Source organism: Barbatula barbatula (genome assembly GCF_947034865.1).
Source record: "Barbatula barbatula genome assembly, chromosome: 13".
NCBI lineage: Eukaryota > Metazoa > Chordata > Actinopteri > Cypriniformes > Nemacheilidae > Barbatula > Barbatula barbatula.
This window is the reverse complement of record NC_136776.1, coordinates 20,395,596-20,413,577: the sequence shown is the minus strand read 5'-3', so window position 1 is coordinate 20,413,577 and position 17,982 is coordinate 20,395,596. Positions and strand designations below refer to the sequence as shown.

Sequence of the window (17,982 nt, the reverse complement as noted above, 5' to 3'; positions counted from 1 at the left end):
AGCTTAAAACATTTGTGACACCTTGTTAATATCTTTAATCTTTGATTTTATTTTGTACCCAGAATAAACCATAATATACTGTAGATGTAGAAATGTATGGAAAATCTAAATATAATGTTCCCACAATAAACCTAACTTAAAAATATTTCTATTAAATTGCTATAGAGTACAGGCCTGTTTGAGATTTAGACAGTATGATCATCTTAAACAGATTATTTGCAGTTTCACGCTATGACTCGCGGTTACCTGGACAGCGATTATTTTAGGAAGGGCTAGGCCTTAGTTCATTTGGGATACTTTGGTTATCTTTAAAAAACATCCTTTACAAAAAATAACATTTCTGATGTGCTTGTTGAACCAAAACAGTTGCACTGATATATTTTGAGATATGTTTGTGTAACAGCTTTTTGATTAAGACCTCAACATTTAAATTAGATTAGATTTGAGCCCTGTCTGGAAAACTGCCCCAATATGTATTTTTTAAGCAACACAAAATATTTGGAACAGTAGTAAACATGTCCAGCATGTCCGGATAAATCAGTGGTTCCTGAAGTTTTCTAATGCAAAGCACCCCTTTCTAGCTATTTATTTACATGCATCTCTAGTAATTAAACCTTCATGCATACATACATACATAAAAAAATATTAATACATTTAACACAGATGAGCAAACAACAGATTAAACAAAAACGTAATATAGCACAGAAACTGATGGATTCCTGCACTGTCTGTCTGTAATGAGACATAAAAACAGCTCATACCTTGAGAATGGTATAACAGATTATTTTGGTTTGAAAACTGACTTTTCAAACCAAGGAAAACATTGAAACCGGTAATCGGCCCATGCCTAGTACAGAGTAAGAAAATCCTCAATAACTATAAACTTAAACCCCATGAATGACTCTGATGAAGGTACAAGTGTGAGACACATACCATCTGTAAAGTACTGAAGATTCAAGATCTATTCAAGATCTATGGTGATGAGAAGGAAAACTTTACACAGCAATAGGGATAAATGAATATTTCTAGGAGTTATTGAATGGCACCAACATTCATTATAATTCTTGACAGCTTTATATCTAAATCATATGAAATGAATTCACATGATTATAAATGTTAAGGAATTTCTCAATTGTTTTTACACACAAACATCCTTTATAAATTTGTCTTTATAAGAACATTTATACGACTGTTTTGGAGCTCTTCATAAAATCCCCAAACTACATCATGTCCACTTCAGTGGATTAGTAAAACAATCTCAAGAAGCTTCTGTAAGGTTTTGGACTAACAGGCGAGGTCAGCATTCCTCCCTGTAGTTAAACACATTAGACCCTGGACACCATAACCTACCCATAATCCCCTGTAGACCCACCTTCCCAGATGAATATAAAGTCCAGGTCAGACAGCACACAGACACCAAACATCAGGACAAGAGCATCCAGAACATCTCAACACACTGAGACAACATGAACACAAGAGCCTCCTTCTCCATTCTGCTGCTGCTGTGTGGCGTCTCACAGGCGTTATTTCTCAAGGTAAAACCCAGATGAATCTTGGCTTACACAGGTAAAAAATATATTATATAAGTAATTTAATGCACTTGTCTGTAAACAGGAGCAGAAGCTTGCAGATATGTTAGTAACAGAGCCTGAAGATGTGGACATCACTACAAAGATTTTGGAATCCAACAATGGTCAGACACTAAAAATGACTTTCAGAAAGAAGAAATTCACATGAAGACATGTTGTGTAACTTCATCAATATCACTTTCTTTCCACACAGGATCTACTGAACTTCTCATTGAAGGAGATCTGGTGTTTCCCAAAACCAGAAATGCTCTTTACTGCTTTAACAACAACTGTTTGTGGAAGAAAAACAGCAATAATCTAGTGGAGGTGCCCTACACAGTGAGCAATGAATTCAGTAAGTAAACCTCCTTCATCACATCACACATTTATCATTCATATCAATGTCATTCTAAAACCAACTTGTCTTTTCTGCAGCATATTATGAGAAGAAGACTATTGAGAACGCCTTGATGACCTTCCACAGCAAAACCTGCATCCGCTTTGTGCCCAGATCATCTCAGACAGACTACATCAGTATTCAGAACAAAGACGGGTGAGGACAATCATACCATATCAACAAGACACATTGAAACGCTCTTAGTCCACAAGAAGAAGATCAGAACATTGATATGTGCTCTTGTTTTCTCTCTCCTCTCAGGTGTTACTCTTCTCTTGGTAGAACAGGTGGCCAACAGGTGGTCTCTCTCAACAGGTACGGCTGCGTGTACAATGGCATCGTTCAACATGAGCTCAATCACGCCCTGGGCTTCTACCACGAGCAAACCAGGAGCGACCGCGACCAGTATGTCAAGATCAACTGGGAGTACATCTCTCCTGATATGGCCTACAACTTCCAGAAACAGAACACCAACAATCAAAACACTCCATACGACTACGGCTCCGTCATGCACTATGGAAAAACGGCCTTCACCAACCAGGCTGGAATGCAAACCATCACCCCCATTCCTGATGCGTCTGTGCAAATCGGACAGATGCAGGGACTGTCAAACACCGACATCCTGAGAATTAACAAACTGTACGGATGCTCAATCTGAGATCTTATGAAGACGTGATGTTACCGATCATTTAATATAGTTTATGTGTCTGTAGATAAATAGATAAATAAGGGAATGAGGTGACGGTATTTATCTTTGATGGTGTTGGGTTTCTGAAATATTTGATTGTATTGGGAAAATAAAGCTAGTTAAACAACTAAATGAAGTGTGTTTGTAATTCAATGTCTCACTTCATAAATGATCAACAAATTAAATGTCAAAACTTTTTTTATTTTGGAATGAGAAGGTTGATATGACTCAAAAGATCTCTGCTGGAGTAGAAAGGATGTTGACGTTTTCTTGTTGCCTGCTGAAAGACTCAAATTTGGAGAACTAAAGGATTTTACCTGTAATGGAAATTTTCTAGTCTAGCTTCTTGATGTGTCTATCTATATGTTTATGAAGTTTCTATCTATGTTTTCTTCTCTATGTTATCATGTTTTTCTCTATACACGTCATACCACTCTGCCTTTGCCCTCGAGCAGAGGCCAAGATGTTCTGTTTGGAATAACGGGCATCACTTCTCGGAAACCAGCTCGGGATTCTGGCTAGGGGGCAAAGGGAGGGGGTTTTCACGTTTTAATATATAAACTCTGGGTGCAGAAGGAAAGAGTGCCTTTGCTCTGCACCATGCTCATTGCTTATGATGCAGATTAAATGACAATAAAATACTTTGCAAAGTACCTGATGTCTCTGTGTGTTGCGTTTGTCAAAATTGACTCACCTTGATTAAGGAATAAGAAAATTCCACAACATACCTGTAAAATAATATTTGCTTAAATTGCTTAAAGGAAACTCTCTGTACTAGGCGGCCATATTTGCAACTCGTCGAGGCAGCTATTTCAGCCATACAAGACCGAGTCTTTTCTAATTGAATGGGGGGAAACGAATATCTCTTAAACCACTGGCTTAAGTCACAATAAAACAAAATATGTCTGACAAACAATTAAACACGACATAAACTGGACCATGACTTATGTTTCTTAAGCCTAAACTCCTCTAACCAGCTTCAGTTAGGTTCACAACACTTTATACAGAATCTCTTCCCCCTTAAAACGTTAGTCTTCCTCGATCGACGATTGGCTATTTTTTTACTGCAATGCAGGACATTTGTCACTAGAGCGGCCATAATATCTGTTGCTTTTCCCACTCTTGCTTAAAACATCTGTGACACCTTGTTAATATCTTTAATCTTTGATTTTATTTTGTACCCAGAATTAACCATAATATACTGTAGATGTAGAAATGTATGGAAAATCTAAATATAATGTTCCCACAATAAACCTAACTTAAAAATATTTCTATTAAATTGCTATAGAGTACAGGCCTGTTTGAGATCTAGACAGTATGATCATCTGAAAAGAGTCATATGGCTGAAACGAATATTATTGTTTGTTTTAGATGTAATGCAATGTGTATACATGATTTAAGGTTAAAAAACGCTGTATTTTCCAAATACCGTGAATGCTTGTATCTCCTCTTTGCCCCTCCTCTCTGAAATGCGCAGATTTTTTGCAAAGCTTGTTGCTCTAAAAAGCAAGGTGTGCCGTGATAGGCCAGTTAACTAGTGCGTAGTGATTGGTCGATTACTGCAAGCGTCTGGTGGAGATGGAATGCCTCTTACCATATTTGGAGCATCAAGTCCCAAAGCAATTGTTCTGACAGGTACGCCCACCTTACTTGCATTTACATTTGGGAGGTCTTAGTCAAGTCATACCACGAACTGATGTAGATTTGTGGGGGTGTGGTTACGTGAGGCGTTTCAGGCAGGTCTGGGTGAGCATTCACATTTAGGTAGAATGCATCTTTTTTTTCGATATTTTAATTTTTGCAATTTTACTTGTTTAATTCATAGATGGGCAATTTATAACACACCAAAGACACAGAAAAACTTGTATTCGTGCCATATGACCCCTTTAAGCAAACTTATCGCGGTTTCACGCTATGACTGTGTTGCATCTACTGCTTTAAAATGTGTTCTTTTCAATGTCTGCTTAAACTGCTTTTTGCCCATTGAACACAATGGTGCGGTTACTTGAACAGGGATTATTTTAGGAGGGTCTAGACCTTAGTTAAAGTAGGAGATTTAAGTTGTCTTTTGAAACATACTTTACCAAAAAACATTACTGATGTACAACAATCGCACTGATATATTCTAAGATACGTCAGTGCAACTAATTTTTTTATCAAGAAACTCACATTTAGGTTTATTTGATTTTTAAGCAACAAAAAATATTTGGAACAGTAGTAAACATGTCCAGTATGCCTGGATGAATCAGTGGTTCCTAAACGTTTTCAATGCATGGCACCCCTTTCTAGCAATTTGTTTACATGCATCTCTAGTAATTAAACCTACATGCATACATATACTGTACATTTATAAATAAATTAAAGATGGGTAAACATAAAATAAGCACAAACTAAATAAAGCACAGAAACTGATGGATTCCTGTCCTCTCTGTCTGTAATGAGACATAAAAAACAGCTCATACAATATACATAGAAAACTGTAATCGGCCCATGCCTAGTATAGAGTAATAAAATCCTCAATAATTATTCAATTGAACCCCATGAATGACCCTGAAAAAAGAACAAGTTTAAGAATAATAGACCACCTGTAAAGTACTGAAGATTCAAGATCTATGGTGATAAGAAAGAAAGCTTTACACAGCAGTATGGATAAATGAACATTTGTTATTGAATGGCACCAACATTAGTCCACTATACTTCTTGACAGCTAAATATCCAAATCCTATAAAATCTAAATCACATGATTATAAATGTTACTCAGGAAAGGAATTTCTCAATAGTTTTTACAAACAAGCATCCTTTATGAATTTGTCTTAATAAAAACATATACAACTGTTGTGGGTCACTTAATAAAATCCCAAAACTACATCATGTCCACCTCAATGGATTAGTAAAACAATCTCAAGAAGCTTCTGTAAGGTTTTGGACTAACAGGCGAGGTCAGCATTCCTCCCTGTAGTTAAACACATTAGACCCTGGACACCATAACCTACCCATAATCCCCTGTAGACCCACCTTCACAGATGAATATAAAGTCCAGGTCAGACAGCACACAGACACCAAACATCAGGACAAGAGCATCCAGAACATCTCAACACACTGAGACAACATGAACACAAGAGCCTCCTTCTCCATTCTGCTGCTGCTGTGTGGCGTCTCACAGGCGTTATTTCTCAAGGTAAAACCAAGATGAATCTTGGCTTACACAGGTAAAAAATATATTATATAAGTAATTTAATGCACTTGTCTGTAAACAGGAGCAGAAGCTTGCAGATATGTTAGTAACAGAGCCTGAAGATGTGGACATCACTACAAAGATTTTGGAATCCAACAATGGTCAGACACTAAAAATTACTTTCAGAAAGAAGAAATTCACATCTAGACATATTGTATATCTTCATCAATATCACTTTCTTTCCACACAGGATCTACTGAACTCCTGATTGAAGGAGATCTGGTGTTTCCCAAAACCAGAAATGCTCTTTACTGCTTTAACAACAACTGTTTGTGGAAGAAAAACAGCAATAATCTAGTGGAGGTGCCCTACACAGTGAGCAATGAATTCAGTAAGTAAACCTCCTTCATCACATCACACATTTATCATTCATATCAATGTAATTCTAAAACCAACTTGTCTTTTCTGCAGCATATTATGAAAGGAGGACTATTGAGAACGCCTTGATGACCTTCCACAGCAAAACCTGCATCCGCTTTGTGCCCAGATCATCTCAGACAGACTACATCAGTATTCAGAACAAAGACGGGTGAGGACAATCATACCATATCAACAAGACGCATTGAAACGCTCTTAGTCCACAAGAAGAAGATCAGAACATTGATATGTGCTCTTGTTTTCTCTCTCCTCTCAGGTGTTACTCTTCTCTTGGTAGAACAGGTGGCCAACAGGTGGTCTCTCTCAACAGGTACGGCTGCGTGTACAATGGCATCGTTCAACATGAGCTCAATCACGCCCTGGGCTTTTACCACGAGCAAACCAGGAGCGACCGCGACCAGTATGTCAAGATCAACTGGGAGTACATCTCTCCTGATATGGCCTACAACTTCCAGAAACAGAACACCAACAATCAAAACACTCCATACGACTACGGCTCCGTCATGCACTATGGAAAAACGGCCTTCACCAACCAGGCTGGAATGCAAACCATCACCCCCATTCCTGATGCGTCTGTGCAAATCGGACAGATGCAGGGACTGTCAAACACCGACATCCTGAGAATTAACAAACTGTACGGATGCTCAATCTGAGATCTTATGAAGACGTGATGTTACTGATCATTTAATATAGTTTATGTGTCTGTAGATAAATAGATAAATAAGGGAATGAGGTGATGGTCTTTATCTTTGATGGTGTTGGGTTTCTGAAATATTTGATTGTATTGGGAAAATAAAGCTAGTTAAACAACTAAATGAAGTGTGTTTGTAATTCAATGTCTCACTTCATAAATGATCAACAAAGTAATTATCAAAACTTTTTTTATTTTGGAATGAGAAGGTTGATATGACTCAAAAGATCTCTGCTGGAGTAGAAAGGATGTTGAAGTTTTCTTGTTGCCTGCTGAAAGACTCAAATTTGGAGAACTAAAGGATTTTACCTGTAAAATAATATTTGCTTAAATTGCTTAAAGGAAACTCTCTGTACTAGGCGGCCATATTTGCAACTCGTCGAGGCAGCTATTTCAGCCATACAAGACCGAGTCTTTTCTAATTGAATGGGGGGAAACGAATATCTCTTAAACCACTGGCTTAAGTCACAATAAAACAAAATATGTCCGACAAACAATTAAACACGACATAAACTGGACCATGACTTATGTTTCTTAAGCCTAAACTCCTCTAAGCAGCTTCAGTTAGGTTCACAACACTTCATACAGAATCTCTTCCCCCTTAAAACGTTAGTCTTCCTCGATCGACGATTGGCTATTTTTTTACTGCAATGCAGGACATTTGTCACTAGAGCGGCCATAATATCTGTTGCTTTTCCCACTCTTGCTTAAAACATCTGTGACACCTTGTTAATATCTTTAATCTTTGATTTTATTTTGTACCCAGAATTAACCATAATATACTGTAGATGTAGAAATGTATGGAAAATCTAAATATAATGTTCCCACAATAAACCTAACTTAAAAATATTTCTATTAAATTGCTATAGAGTACAGGCCTGTTTGAGATTTAGACAGTATGATCATCTGAAAAGAGTCATATGGCTGAAACGAATATTATTGTTTGTTTTAGATGTAATGCAATGTGTATACATGATTTAAGGTTAAAAAACGCTGTATTTTCCAAATACCGTGAATGCTTGTATCTCCTCTTTGCCCCTCCTCTCTGAAATGCGCAGATTTTTTGCAAAGCTTGTTGCTCTAAAAAGCAAGGTGTGCCGTGATAGGCCAGTTAACTAGTGCGTAGTGATTGGTCGATTACTGCAAGCGTCTGGTGGAGATGGAATGCCTCTTACCATATTTGGAGCATCAAGTCCCAAAGCAATTGTTCTGACAGGTACGCCCACCTTACTTGCATTTACATTTGGGAGGTCTTAGTCAAGTCATACCACAAACTGATGTAGATTTGTGGGGGTGTGGTTACGTGAGGCGTTTCAGGCAGGTCTGGGTGAGCATTCACATTTAGGTAGAATGCATCTTTTTTTTCGATATTTTAATTTTTGCAATTTTACTTTTTTTTTTATTCATTGATGGGCAATTTATAACACACCAAAGACACAGAAAAACTTGTATTCGTGCCATATGACCCCTTTAAGCAAACTTATCGCGGTTTCACGCTATGACTGTGTTGCATCTACTGCTTTAAAATGTGTTCTTTTCAATGTCTGCTTAAACTGCTTTTTGCCCATTGAACACAATGGTGCGGTTACTTGAACAGGGATTATTTTAGGAGGGTCTGGGACTTAGTTAAAGTAGGAGATTTAAGTTGGCTTTTAAAACATACTTTACCAAAAAACATTACTGATGTACAACAATCGCACTGATATATTCTAAGATACGTCAGTGCAACTAATTTTTTTATCAAGAAACTCACATTTAGGTTTATTTGATTTTTAAGCAACAAAAAATATTTGGAACAGTAGTAAACATGTCCAGTATGCCTGGATGAATCAGTGGTTCCTAAACGTTTTCAATGCATGGCACCCCTTTCTAGCAATTTGTTTACATGCATCTCTAGTAATTAAACCTACATGCATACATATACTGTACATTTATAAATAAATTAAAGATGGGTAAACATAAAATAAGCACAAACTAAATAAAGCACAGAAACTGATGGATTCCTGTCCTCTCTGTCTGTAATGAGACATAAAAAACAGCTCATACAATATACATAGAAAACTGTAATCGGCCCATGCCTAGTATAGAGTGAGAAAATCCTCAATAATTATTCAATTGAACCCCATGAATGACTCTGAAAAAAGAACAAGTTTAAGAATAATAGACCACCTGTAAAGTACTGAAGATTCAAGATCTATGGTGATAAGAAAGAAAGCTTTACACAGCAGTATGGATAAATGAACATTTGTTATTGAATGGCACCAACATTAGTCCACTATACTTCTTGACAGCTAAATATCCAAATCCTATAAAATCTAAATCACATGATTATAAATGTTACTCAGGAAAGGAATTTCTCAATAGTTTTTACAAACAAGCATCCTTTATGAATTTGTCTTAATAAAAACATATACAACTGTTGTGGGTCACTTAATAAAATCCCAAAACTACATCATGTCCACCTCAATGGATTAGTAAAACAATCTCAAGAAGCTTCTGTAAGGTTTTGGACTAACAGGCGAGGTCAGCATTCCTCCCTGTAGTTAAACACATTAGACCCTGGACACCATAACCTACCCATAATCCCCTGTAGACCCACCTTCACAGATGAATATAAAGTCCAGGTCAGACAGCACACAGACACCAAACATCAGGACAAGAGCATCCAGAACATCTCTACACACTGAGACAACATGAACACAAGAGCCTCCTTCTCCATTCTGCTGCTGCTGTGTGGCGTCTCACAGGCGTTATTTCTCAAGGTAAAACCCAGATGAATCTTGGCTTACACAGGTAAAAAATATATTATATAAGTAATTTAATGCACTTGTCTGTAAACAGGAGCAGAAGCTTGCAGATATGTTAGTAACAGAGCCTGAAGATGTGGACATCACTACAAAGATTTTGGAATCCAACAATGGTCAGACACTAAAAATGACTTTCAGAAAGAAGAAACTCACATCAAGACATGTTGTGTAACTTCATCAATATCACTTTCTTTCCACACAGGATCTACTGAACTCCTGATTGAAGGAGATCTGGTGTTTCCCAAAACCAGAAATGCTATCTACTGTTTTAACAACAACTGTTTGTGGAAGAAAAACAGCAATAATCTAGTGGAGGTGCCCTACACAGTGAACAGAGAATTCAGTAAGTAAATCTCCATCACGTCCATCACTCATATCAATGTCATTCTCAAACCGTCACTCGTCTTCTCTTCAGCATATAACGAGAAGAAGATTATAGAGAACGGCATGATGACCTTCCACAGCAAAACCTGCATCCGCTTTGTGCCCAGATCATCTCAGACAGACTACATCAGTATTGAGAACAGAGACGGGTGAGCACAATCATACCATATCAACAAGACGCATTGAAACGCTCTTAGTCCACAAGAAGAAGATCAGAACATTGATATGTTCTCTTGTTTTCTCTCTCCTCTCAGGTGTTACTCTTCTCTTGGTAGAACAGGTGGCCAACAGGTACTTTCTCTCAACAGAGACGGCTGCATGTACAACGACCTCGTTCAACATGAGCTCAATCACGCCCTGGGCTTCGAACACGAGCATTCCAGGAGTGACCGCGACAAGTACATCAAGATCAACTGGAAGTTCATCTCTCCTGATATGGTAGAAGCCTTCCAGAAACAGAACACCAACAATCAAAACACTCCATACGACTACGGCTCTGTCATGCACTATGGAAGAACGGCCTTCACCAACCAGGAAGGCAAGGAAACCATCACCCCCATTCCTGATGCATCTGTAGAAATCGGACAGACCCGTGGACTGTCTAACATCGACATCCTGAGGATCAACAAACTGTACGGATGCTCAATTTGAATGAAAACCCGATTTCACTGATCTTTTAATTCAGTTTATGTGTCTGCATAAAAATAAGGGAATGAGGTGATGGTCTTTATCTTTGATGGTGTTGGGTTTCTGAAATATTTGATTGTATTGGGAAAATAAAGCTAGTTAAACAACTAAATGAAGTGTGTTTGTAATTCAATGTCTCACTTCATAAATGATCAACAAATTAAATGTCAAAACTTTTTTTATTTTGGAATGAGAAGGTTGATATGACTCAAAAGATCTCTGCTGGAGTAGAAAGGATGTTGACGTTTTCTTGTTGCCTGCTGAAAGACTCAAATTTGGAGAACTAAAGGATTTTACCTGTAAAATAATATTTGCTTAAATTGCTTAAAGGAAACTCTCTGTACTAGGCGGCCATATTTGCAACTCGTCGAGGCAGCTATTTCAGCCATACAAGACCGAGTCTTTTCTAATTGAATGGGGGGAAACGAATATCTCTTAAACCACTGGCTTAAGTCACAATAAAACAAAATATGTCTGACAAACAATTAAACACGACATAAACTGGACCATGACTTATGTTTCTTAAGCCTAAACTCCTCTAAGCAGCTTCAGTTAGGTTCACAACACTTTATACAGAATCTCTTCCCCCTTAAAACGTTAGTCTTCCTCGATCGACGATTGGCTATTTTTTTACTGCAATGCAGGACATTTGTCACTAGAGCGGCCATAATATCTGTTGCTTTTCCCACTCTTGCTTAAAACATCTGTGACACCTTGTTAATATCTTTAATCTTTGATTTTATTTTGTACCCAGAATTAACCATAATATACTGTAGATGTAGAAATGTATGGAAAATCTAAATATAATGTTCCCACAATAAACCTAACTTAAAAATATTTCTATTAAATTGCTATAGAGTACAGGCCTGTTTGAGATTTAGACAGTATGATCATCTGAAAAGAGTCATATGGCTGAAACGAATATTATTGTTTGTTTTAGATGTAATGCAATGTGTATACATGATTTAAGGTTAAAAAACGCTGTATTTTCCAAATACCGTGAATGCTTGTATCTCCTCTTTGCCCCTCCTCTCTGAAATGCGCAGATTTTTTGCAAAGCTTGTTGCTCTAAAAAGCAAGGTGTGCCGTGATAGGCCAGTTAACTAGTGCGTAGTGATTGGTCGATTACTGCAAGCGTCTGGTGGAGATGGAATGCCTCTTACCATATTTGGAGCATCAAGTCCCAAAGCAATTGTTCTGACAGGTACGCCCACCTTACTTGCATTTACATTTGGGAGGTCTTAGTCAAGTCATACCACGAACTGATGTAGATTTGTGGGGGTGTGGTTACGTGAGGCGTTTCAGGCAGGTCTGGGTGAGCATTCACATTTAGGTAGAATGCATCTTTTTTTTCGATATTTTAATTTTTGCAATTTTACTTGTTTAATTCATAGATGGGCAATTTATAACACACCAAAGACACAGAAAAACTTGTATTCGTGCCATATGACCCCTTTAAGCAAACTTATCGCGGTTTCACGCTATGACTGTGTTGCATCTACTGCTTTAAAATGTGTTCTTTTCAATGTCTGCTTAAACTGCTTTTTGCCCATTGAACACAATGGTGCGGTTACTTGAACAGGGATTATTTTAGGAGGGTCTAGACCTTAGTTAAAGTAGGAGATTTAAGTTGTCTTTTGAAACATACTTTACCAAAAAACATTACTGATGTACAACAATCGCACTGATATATTCTAAGATACGTCAGTGCAACTAATTTTTTTATCAAGAAACTCACATTTAGGTTTATTTGATTTTTAAGCAACAAAAAATATTTGGAACAGTAGTAAACATGTCCAGTATGCCTGGATGAATCAGTGGTTCCTAAACGTTTTCAATGCATGGCACCCCTTTCTAGCAATTTGTTTACATGCATCTCTAGTAATTAAACCTACATGCATACATATACTGTACATTTATAAATAAATTAAAGATGGGTAAACATAAAATAAGCACAAACTAAATAAAGCACAGAAACTGATGGATTCCTGTCCTCTCTGTCTGTAATGAGACATAAAAAACAGCTCATACAATATACATAGAAAACTGTAATCGGCCCATGCCTAGTATAGAGTGAGAAAATCCACAATAACTATTCAATTGAACCCCATGAATGACTCTGAAAAAAGTACAAGTTTAAGAATAATAGACCACCTGTAAAGTACTGAAGATTCAAGATCTATGGTGATAAGAAAGAAAGCTTTACACAGCAGTATGGATAAATGAACATTTGTTATTGAATGGCACCAACATTAGTCCACTATACTTCTTGACAGCTAAATATCCAAATCCTATAAAATCTAAATCACATGATTATAAATGTTACTCAGGAAAGGAATTTCTCAATAGTTTTTACAAACAAGCATCCTTTATGAATTTGTCTTAATAAAAACATATACAACTGTTGTGGGTCACTTAATAAAATCCCAAAACTACATCATGTCCACCTCAATGGATTAGTAAAACAATCTCAAGAAGCTTCTGTAAGGTTTTGGACTAACAGGCGAGGTCAGCGTTCCTCCCTGTAGTTAAACACATTAGACCCTGGACACCATAACCTACCCATAATCCCCTGTAGACCCACCTTCACAGATGAATATAAAGTCCAGGTCAGACAGCACACAGACACCAAACATCAGGACAAGAGCATCCAGAACATCTCTACACACTGAGACAACATGAACACAAGAGCCTCCTTCTCCATTCTGCTGCTGCTGTGTGGCGTCTCACAGGCGTTATTTCTCAAGGTAAAACCCAGATGAATCTTGGCTTACACAGGTAAAAAATATATTATATAAGTAATTTAATGCACTTGTCTGTAAACAGGAGCAGAAGCTTGCAGATATGTTAGTAACAGAGCCTGAAGATGTGGACATCACTACAAAGATTTTGGAATCCAACAATGGTCAGACACTAAAAATGACTTTCAGAAAGAAGAAATTCACATCTAGACATATTGTATATCTTCATCAATATCACTTTCTTTCCACACAGGATCTACTGAACTCCTGATTGAAGGAGATCTGGTGTTTCCCAAAACCAGAAATGCTCTTTACTGCTTTAACAACAACTGTTTGTGGAAGAAAAACAGCAATAATCTAGTGGAGGTGCCCTACACAGTGAGCAATGAATTCAGTAAGTAAACCTCCTTCATCACGTTCATCATTCATCATTTATATCAATGTCATTCTCAAACCGTCGCCCGTCTTTTCTGCAGCATATAATGAGAAGAAGATTATCGAGAACGCCATGATGACCTTCCACAGCAAAACCTGCATCCGCTTTGTGCCCAGATCATCTCAGACAGACTACATCAGTATTCAGAACAAAGACGGGTGAGGAAAATCATACCATATCAACAAGACACATTGAAACGCTCTTAGTGCAAAAGAAGAAGATCAGAACATTGATATGTGCTCTTGTTTTCTCTCTCCTCTCAGGTGTTACTCTGATCTTGGTAGAACAGGTGGCCAACAGGCTCTCTCTCTCAACAGAAACGGCTGCATGTACAAAGACATTGTTCAACATGAGCTAAATCACGCCCTGGGCTTCTACCACGAGCAAACCAGGAGCGACCGCGATCAGTACATCAAGATCAACTGGGAGTATGTCTCTCCTGATATGGCCTACAACTTCCAGAAACAGAACACCAACAATCAAAACACTCCATACGACTACGGCTCAGTCATGCACTATGGAAGAACGGCCTTCACCAACCAGGAAGGGATGGAAACCATCACCCCCTTTCCTGATGCGTCTGTAGAGATCGGACAGACCCGTGGACTGTCTAACATCGACATCCTGAGGATCAACAAACTGTACAAATGTTCAATTTGAGGCTTATGAAGACGTGATGTTACTGATTGAGCAACGCAGTGGGAATGAAATGGTGTTTTGTCTTTTAATGGTGTTGGCTTTCAGATGTTTGGATTGGTGGGGGGGAAATAAAGTTAATCAAACCACAAGATGTACCCTGAAATGGTTTTCATTTTGTTCCTAAGTGTATTGCTTCCTAAATCGACAGATTCACTTACATAATCTTTGCATGAGCCCGGGTGCTGGTTACCATGGACACAAAGAGTTCTCCTTTAACAGAGGGGATGTCGTCATAATACACAGCTTCTCCTGTAGCCTGTTGAAGGGCGGTCTGGTGCACATTTGGGCGTCCCACTGGGTCACTTATAGACTGAGCCTCTGGAACAAGCTATAATTGAATTGATAATTAGACAAAACCATTAACTAGGAAAACTTAATACGACAATTCCAAAAAATGTCAATTCAGCTTGGTCCTGCGTAAATTAGGTACACTTACCTGAAAAGAATAGTTTCCTTGTGGTACCTCATTTGTAAATGGCTTTAGCGCACTGAGATACTCCAATGACAAATTGATGACATCAACCTCCTGTAGGAACAGAAATATAATATTAATAATACTTAAACAATTTTAAATCTTTAGATCTTTAAAATATATTTTTATAAACATTACCATACCCTCTCTTGCAGTTCTAGTAGCACCTCTATATAAAACTTAAAAAAGAAGCTGAGAACAAGAGTCTTGCGATACTCCTCCTGTCCACCGGGGGTAGTGGAGGGCACAGTGATCTCCTCCTCTAAAAGTTGAATTCCCTCAGCAAGAAGTTTGTCGTCCCATTGTCTGAAATATGAAACAATATTCATATATTTTAAGATCAAAACACTGTTAATGCATGATAATCCCACTAGTTTAGTGCATTTCAGATTTTTGATAGCAAATTGTATCAAATCATTCAAATCATTACCTTCCGATCAGCTTTTTACTGGTGTGTCTCGCTTGCACCAGAGTAGGTCCGACACCACCGTAAAATATGTCCAGATGCTCCACCACGTTTGAGTCAGGTTTAAACACAACCTTCATGCCAGCGTTCACAATTGAGAAGGCGAATTCTCTGCGTTGCGCCTGGCGAAACGCCGACATGAACTCCCACTGAGAAACACACGGATTAGAGTTTAGCTGTTGTGAATGTCGACTGATTGTGTTGGGTTGTGTAAAAATGTCTCTCAAGCCAGAATTGAATAGAAAGTAGACGGAATGACTGTATTATCAAATATTTGGGGAAACTCACCGGTTCTGAGTGAGGAATGTCAATAGCCAGAAGAATCTCGTCTGGTCTTAAAGCTGTTTTGCCAAAACCTGTGAAAAACTCCTCATTCAAAGGCATCTCTCTTGCCCCATCTGAATTGAAGAAAAATAAGAGAGACAAAAGAAAGAAAACTTCAACTGCCATGTCAAAAAAGCAAAACACGACAACTTTACTTCCAGTTTCTAGTGCAATTTAAAATAAACACATGAGAGATTTCACATTTAGAAAAATATATTATAGTAAACGAACAGTTTAGACATTAATTGTCTATTTACATCTTCTTTAGAACACAAATGTTGTAATTTTAGGCACGGGAAGTCCAAGTCACATTCACTTTCATTGTGTCATTTTTCCGTACAATGAAAGCGAAGGGTGACTGGGAATACCCGTGACTAAAATTCCAACTTTTGTGTGACTGAGGTTGTCATCCCCAACATTTTGACTGTTGTATTGCACAGAAGAACAAATATCGGATGAGTTTGAAACAATTAGATAAGGGGTGAGAAAATTCATATCTTGGTGAATTGTCCCTTTAAGAAGTAACATTCACAGACCAATAAAGGGATAGGTCACCCAAATATTAAATTCTTTCATGAATGGGCTAGTTGCACAAGATGCCTTCTATGGCAGTCAATGATGTCCCAGAAATGTCAGTTGCTAAAAAATTTCCAAATATCTTTCTTTGTGTTTAACAGTACAAAGAAATGTATACAGGTTTGAAACAACTTGGGGGAGAATAATTACATTTTTGGGTGGCTATCCCTTACCTTAAGGCTTAAAAATGATAGCTTTACCTTTAGAAATGATGTATAGCGTACACTTCGCTGCGGCGAGAATGCTGCTTAGGTCATATTTAGGGTTGGCACTTAAGATATTTCCACCAATGGTCTAAAATGAGAAGAATAACCAAAATTGTAAACTTTACCTAAACTTCATATTTCATTTGTGTGAGTATATTTTGGATTAATGCCACGCATCCTTTCATCAAAATTCACAGTTTTTACTCACTGCCATGTTGCGAATCTGTTTGCCCGCTAAACACTTCAGCGTTTGAAGGAGGGCTTGATAAACTTTGTTCTTTTCCAGGCCAATATCCTGTATTGCCTGCAGGAGGGTCTCCTTTAGAACAGACAGACTGCATCCTGCTCCCACGGTAGCACCTGCGCACAACACAGTCGAGTTTAGTTTCGGTTATTTTGAGCTTTAGTGTTTTATAAACAAGTATATGAAGATTCAACAAATGAGAAATAAAAAATTCTTTAAATTTACAATTCTTTCCCCATTTAATAGCTCTCAGCTCTGGAATATCTCCACCGTATATGACCACAGGATGGACGGCTCCTTTCAATGTCATCTTTGGTCCTATGAGACAAAAATATTTTAGATTCAAAAGACACATCTTAATTTTGTAATACATCTTGTTTCCATGAATTGCCAGTGAAATATTTGACATTTTTTAAACCAACCTAATGTTGTGTTTCCAACCAGCAGAGGTGCATTTGGATATTTAGCTTTTAGCTCGAGTAGGTCTTTTAGGTCTACTGGGGAAATCCACTTCACTCTTTCTCCCTGGAAGCAGAGATGCTCACCACGATGCTGTTTTGCCAAAAGCTGAAGTAAGGAGGACAGATTACAAATGACTGTTGCGTCAGTTGTGTTAATATTAAAGGTTAACTATACGTATGGTTGTTGAAGAACACATTCGCCGCATAACCTTCCTTTGGAATCCGACATTAGTAATGCATGGTTTAAGTTTATTTTTAAAGACGTTCCAGCTCACGTGGGTAAAACATTGAGTGTATGTTTGCTTCATTTCACCGCGGATTCCTTTGTGAACAAAGCACAGGTTGAAGCTGGATTTGCGGAAAGACTTAAATTAAAAAGCAATGCTGTGCCGTCAATATTGGACCCAACAGAAATGGTGCGGTGAGTAAAACATAGTTGTACTAAGTGTCACTATTGCTTTGTTAGAGATCGCTTGATGTGTCCTGATAATGTGTAACCTAACGTTACGTCTATAACCAAAT

The 17,982-nt window shown here is 37.8% G+C and overlaps 4 protein-coding genes across 4 annotated transcripts; all 4 read left to right on the top strand.

Moving 5' to 3' along the window:
* Positions 1-1,466: 1,466 nt before the first annotated feature.
* LOC306903006 (hatching enzyme 1.2-like) lies at positions 1,467-2,623 on the top strand (the record flags this gene model as incomplete). The annotated part of the gene is made up of 5 exons (XM_079471926.1): positions 1,467-1,535; positions 1,615-1,693; positions 1,783-1,923; positions 2,004-2,121; positions 2,227-2,623. The coding sequence occupies 5 exons, from the start codon at positions 1,467-1,469 to the stop codon at positions 2,621-2,623; spliced, it is 804 nt and encodes a 267-aa protein (XP_079328052.1).
* A 3,139-nt stretch (positions 2,624-5,762) lies between these two features.
* LOC306903005 (hatching enzyme 1.2-like) lies at positions 5,763-6,919 on the top strand (the record flags this gene model as incomplete). Its single annotated transcript, XM_079471925.1, has 5 exons — positions 5,763-5,831; positions 5,911-5,989; positions 6,079-6,219; positions 6,300-6,417; positions 6,523-6,919. 5 exons carry the CDS (start codon positions 5,763-5,765, stop codon positions 6,917-6,919), a joined length of 804 nt encoding a protein of 267 aa, XP_079328051.1.
* Positions 6,920-9,650: 2,731 nt separating this feature from the next.
* LOC306903004 (hatching enzyme 1.2-like) lies at positions 9,651-10,799 on the top strand (the record flags this gene model as incomplete). The annotated part of the gene is made up of 5 exons (XM_079471924.1): positions 9,651-9,719; positions 9,799-9,877; positions 9,967-10,107; positions 10,180-10,297; positions 10,403-10,799. The coding sequence occupies 5 exons, from the start codon at positions 9,651-9,653 to the stop codon at positions 10,797-10,799; spliced, it is 804 nt and encodes a 267-aa protein (XP_079328050.1).
* Positions 10,800-13,513: 2,714 nt separating this feature from the next.
* Positions 13,514-14,672, top strand: LOC306903003 (hatching enzyme 1.2-like; the record flags this gene model as incomplete). The annotated part of the gene is made up of 5 exons (XM_079471923.1): positions 13,514-13,582; positions 13,662-13,740; positions 13,830-13,970; positions 14,053-14,170; positions 14,276-14,672. 5 exons carry the CDS (start codon positions 13,514-13,516, stop codon positions 14,670-14,672), a joined length of 804 nt encoding a protein of 267 aa, XP_079328049.1.
* Positions 14,673-17,982: the final 3,310 nt, after the last annotated feature.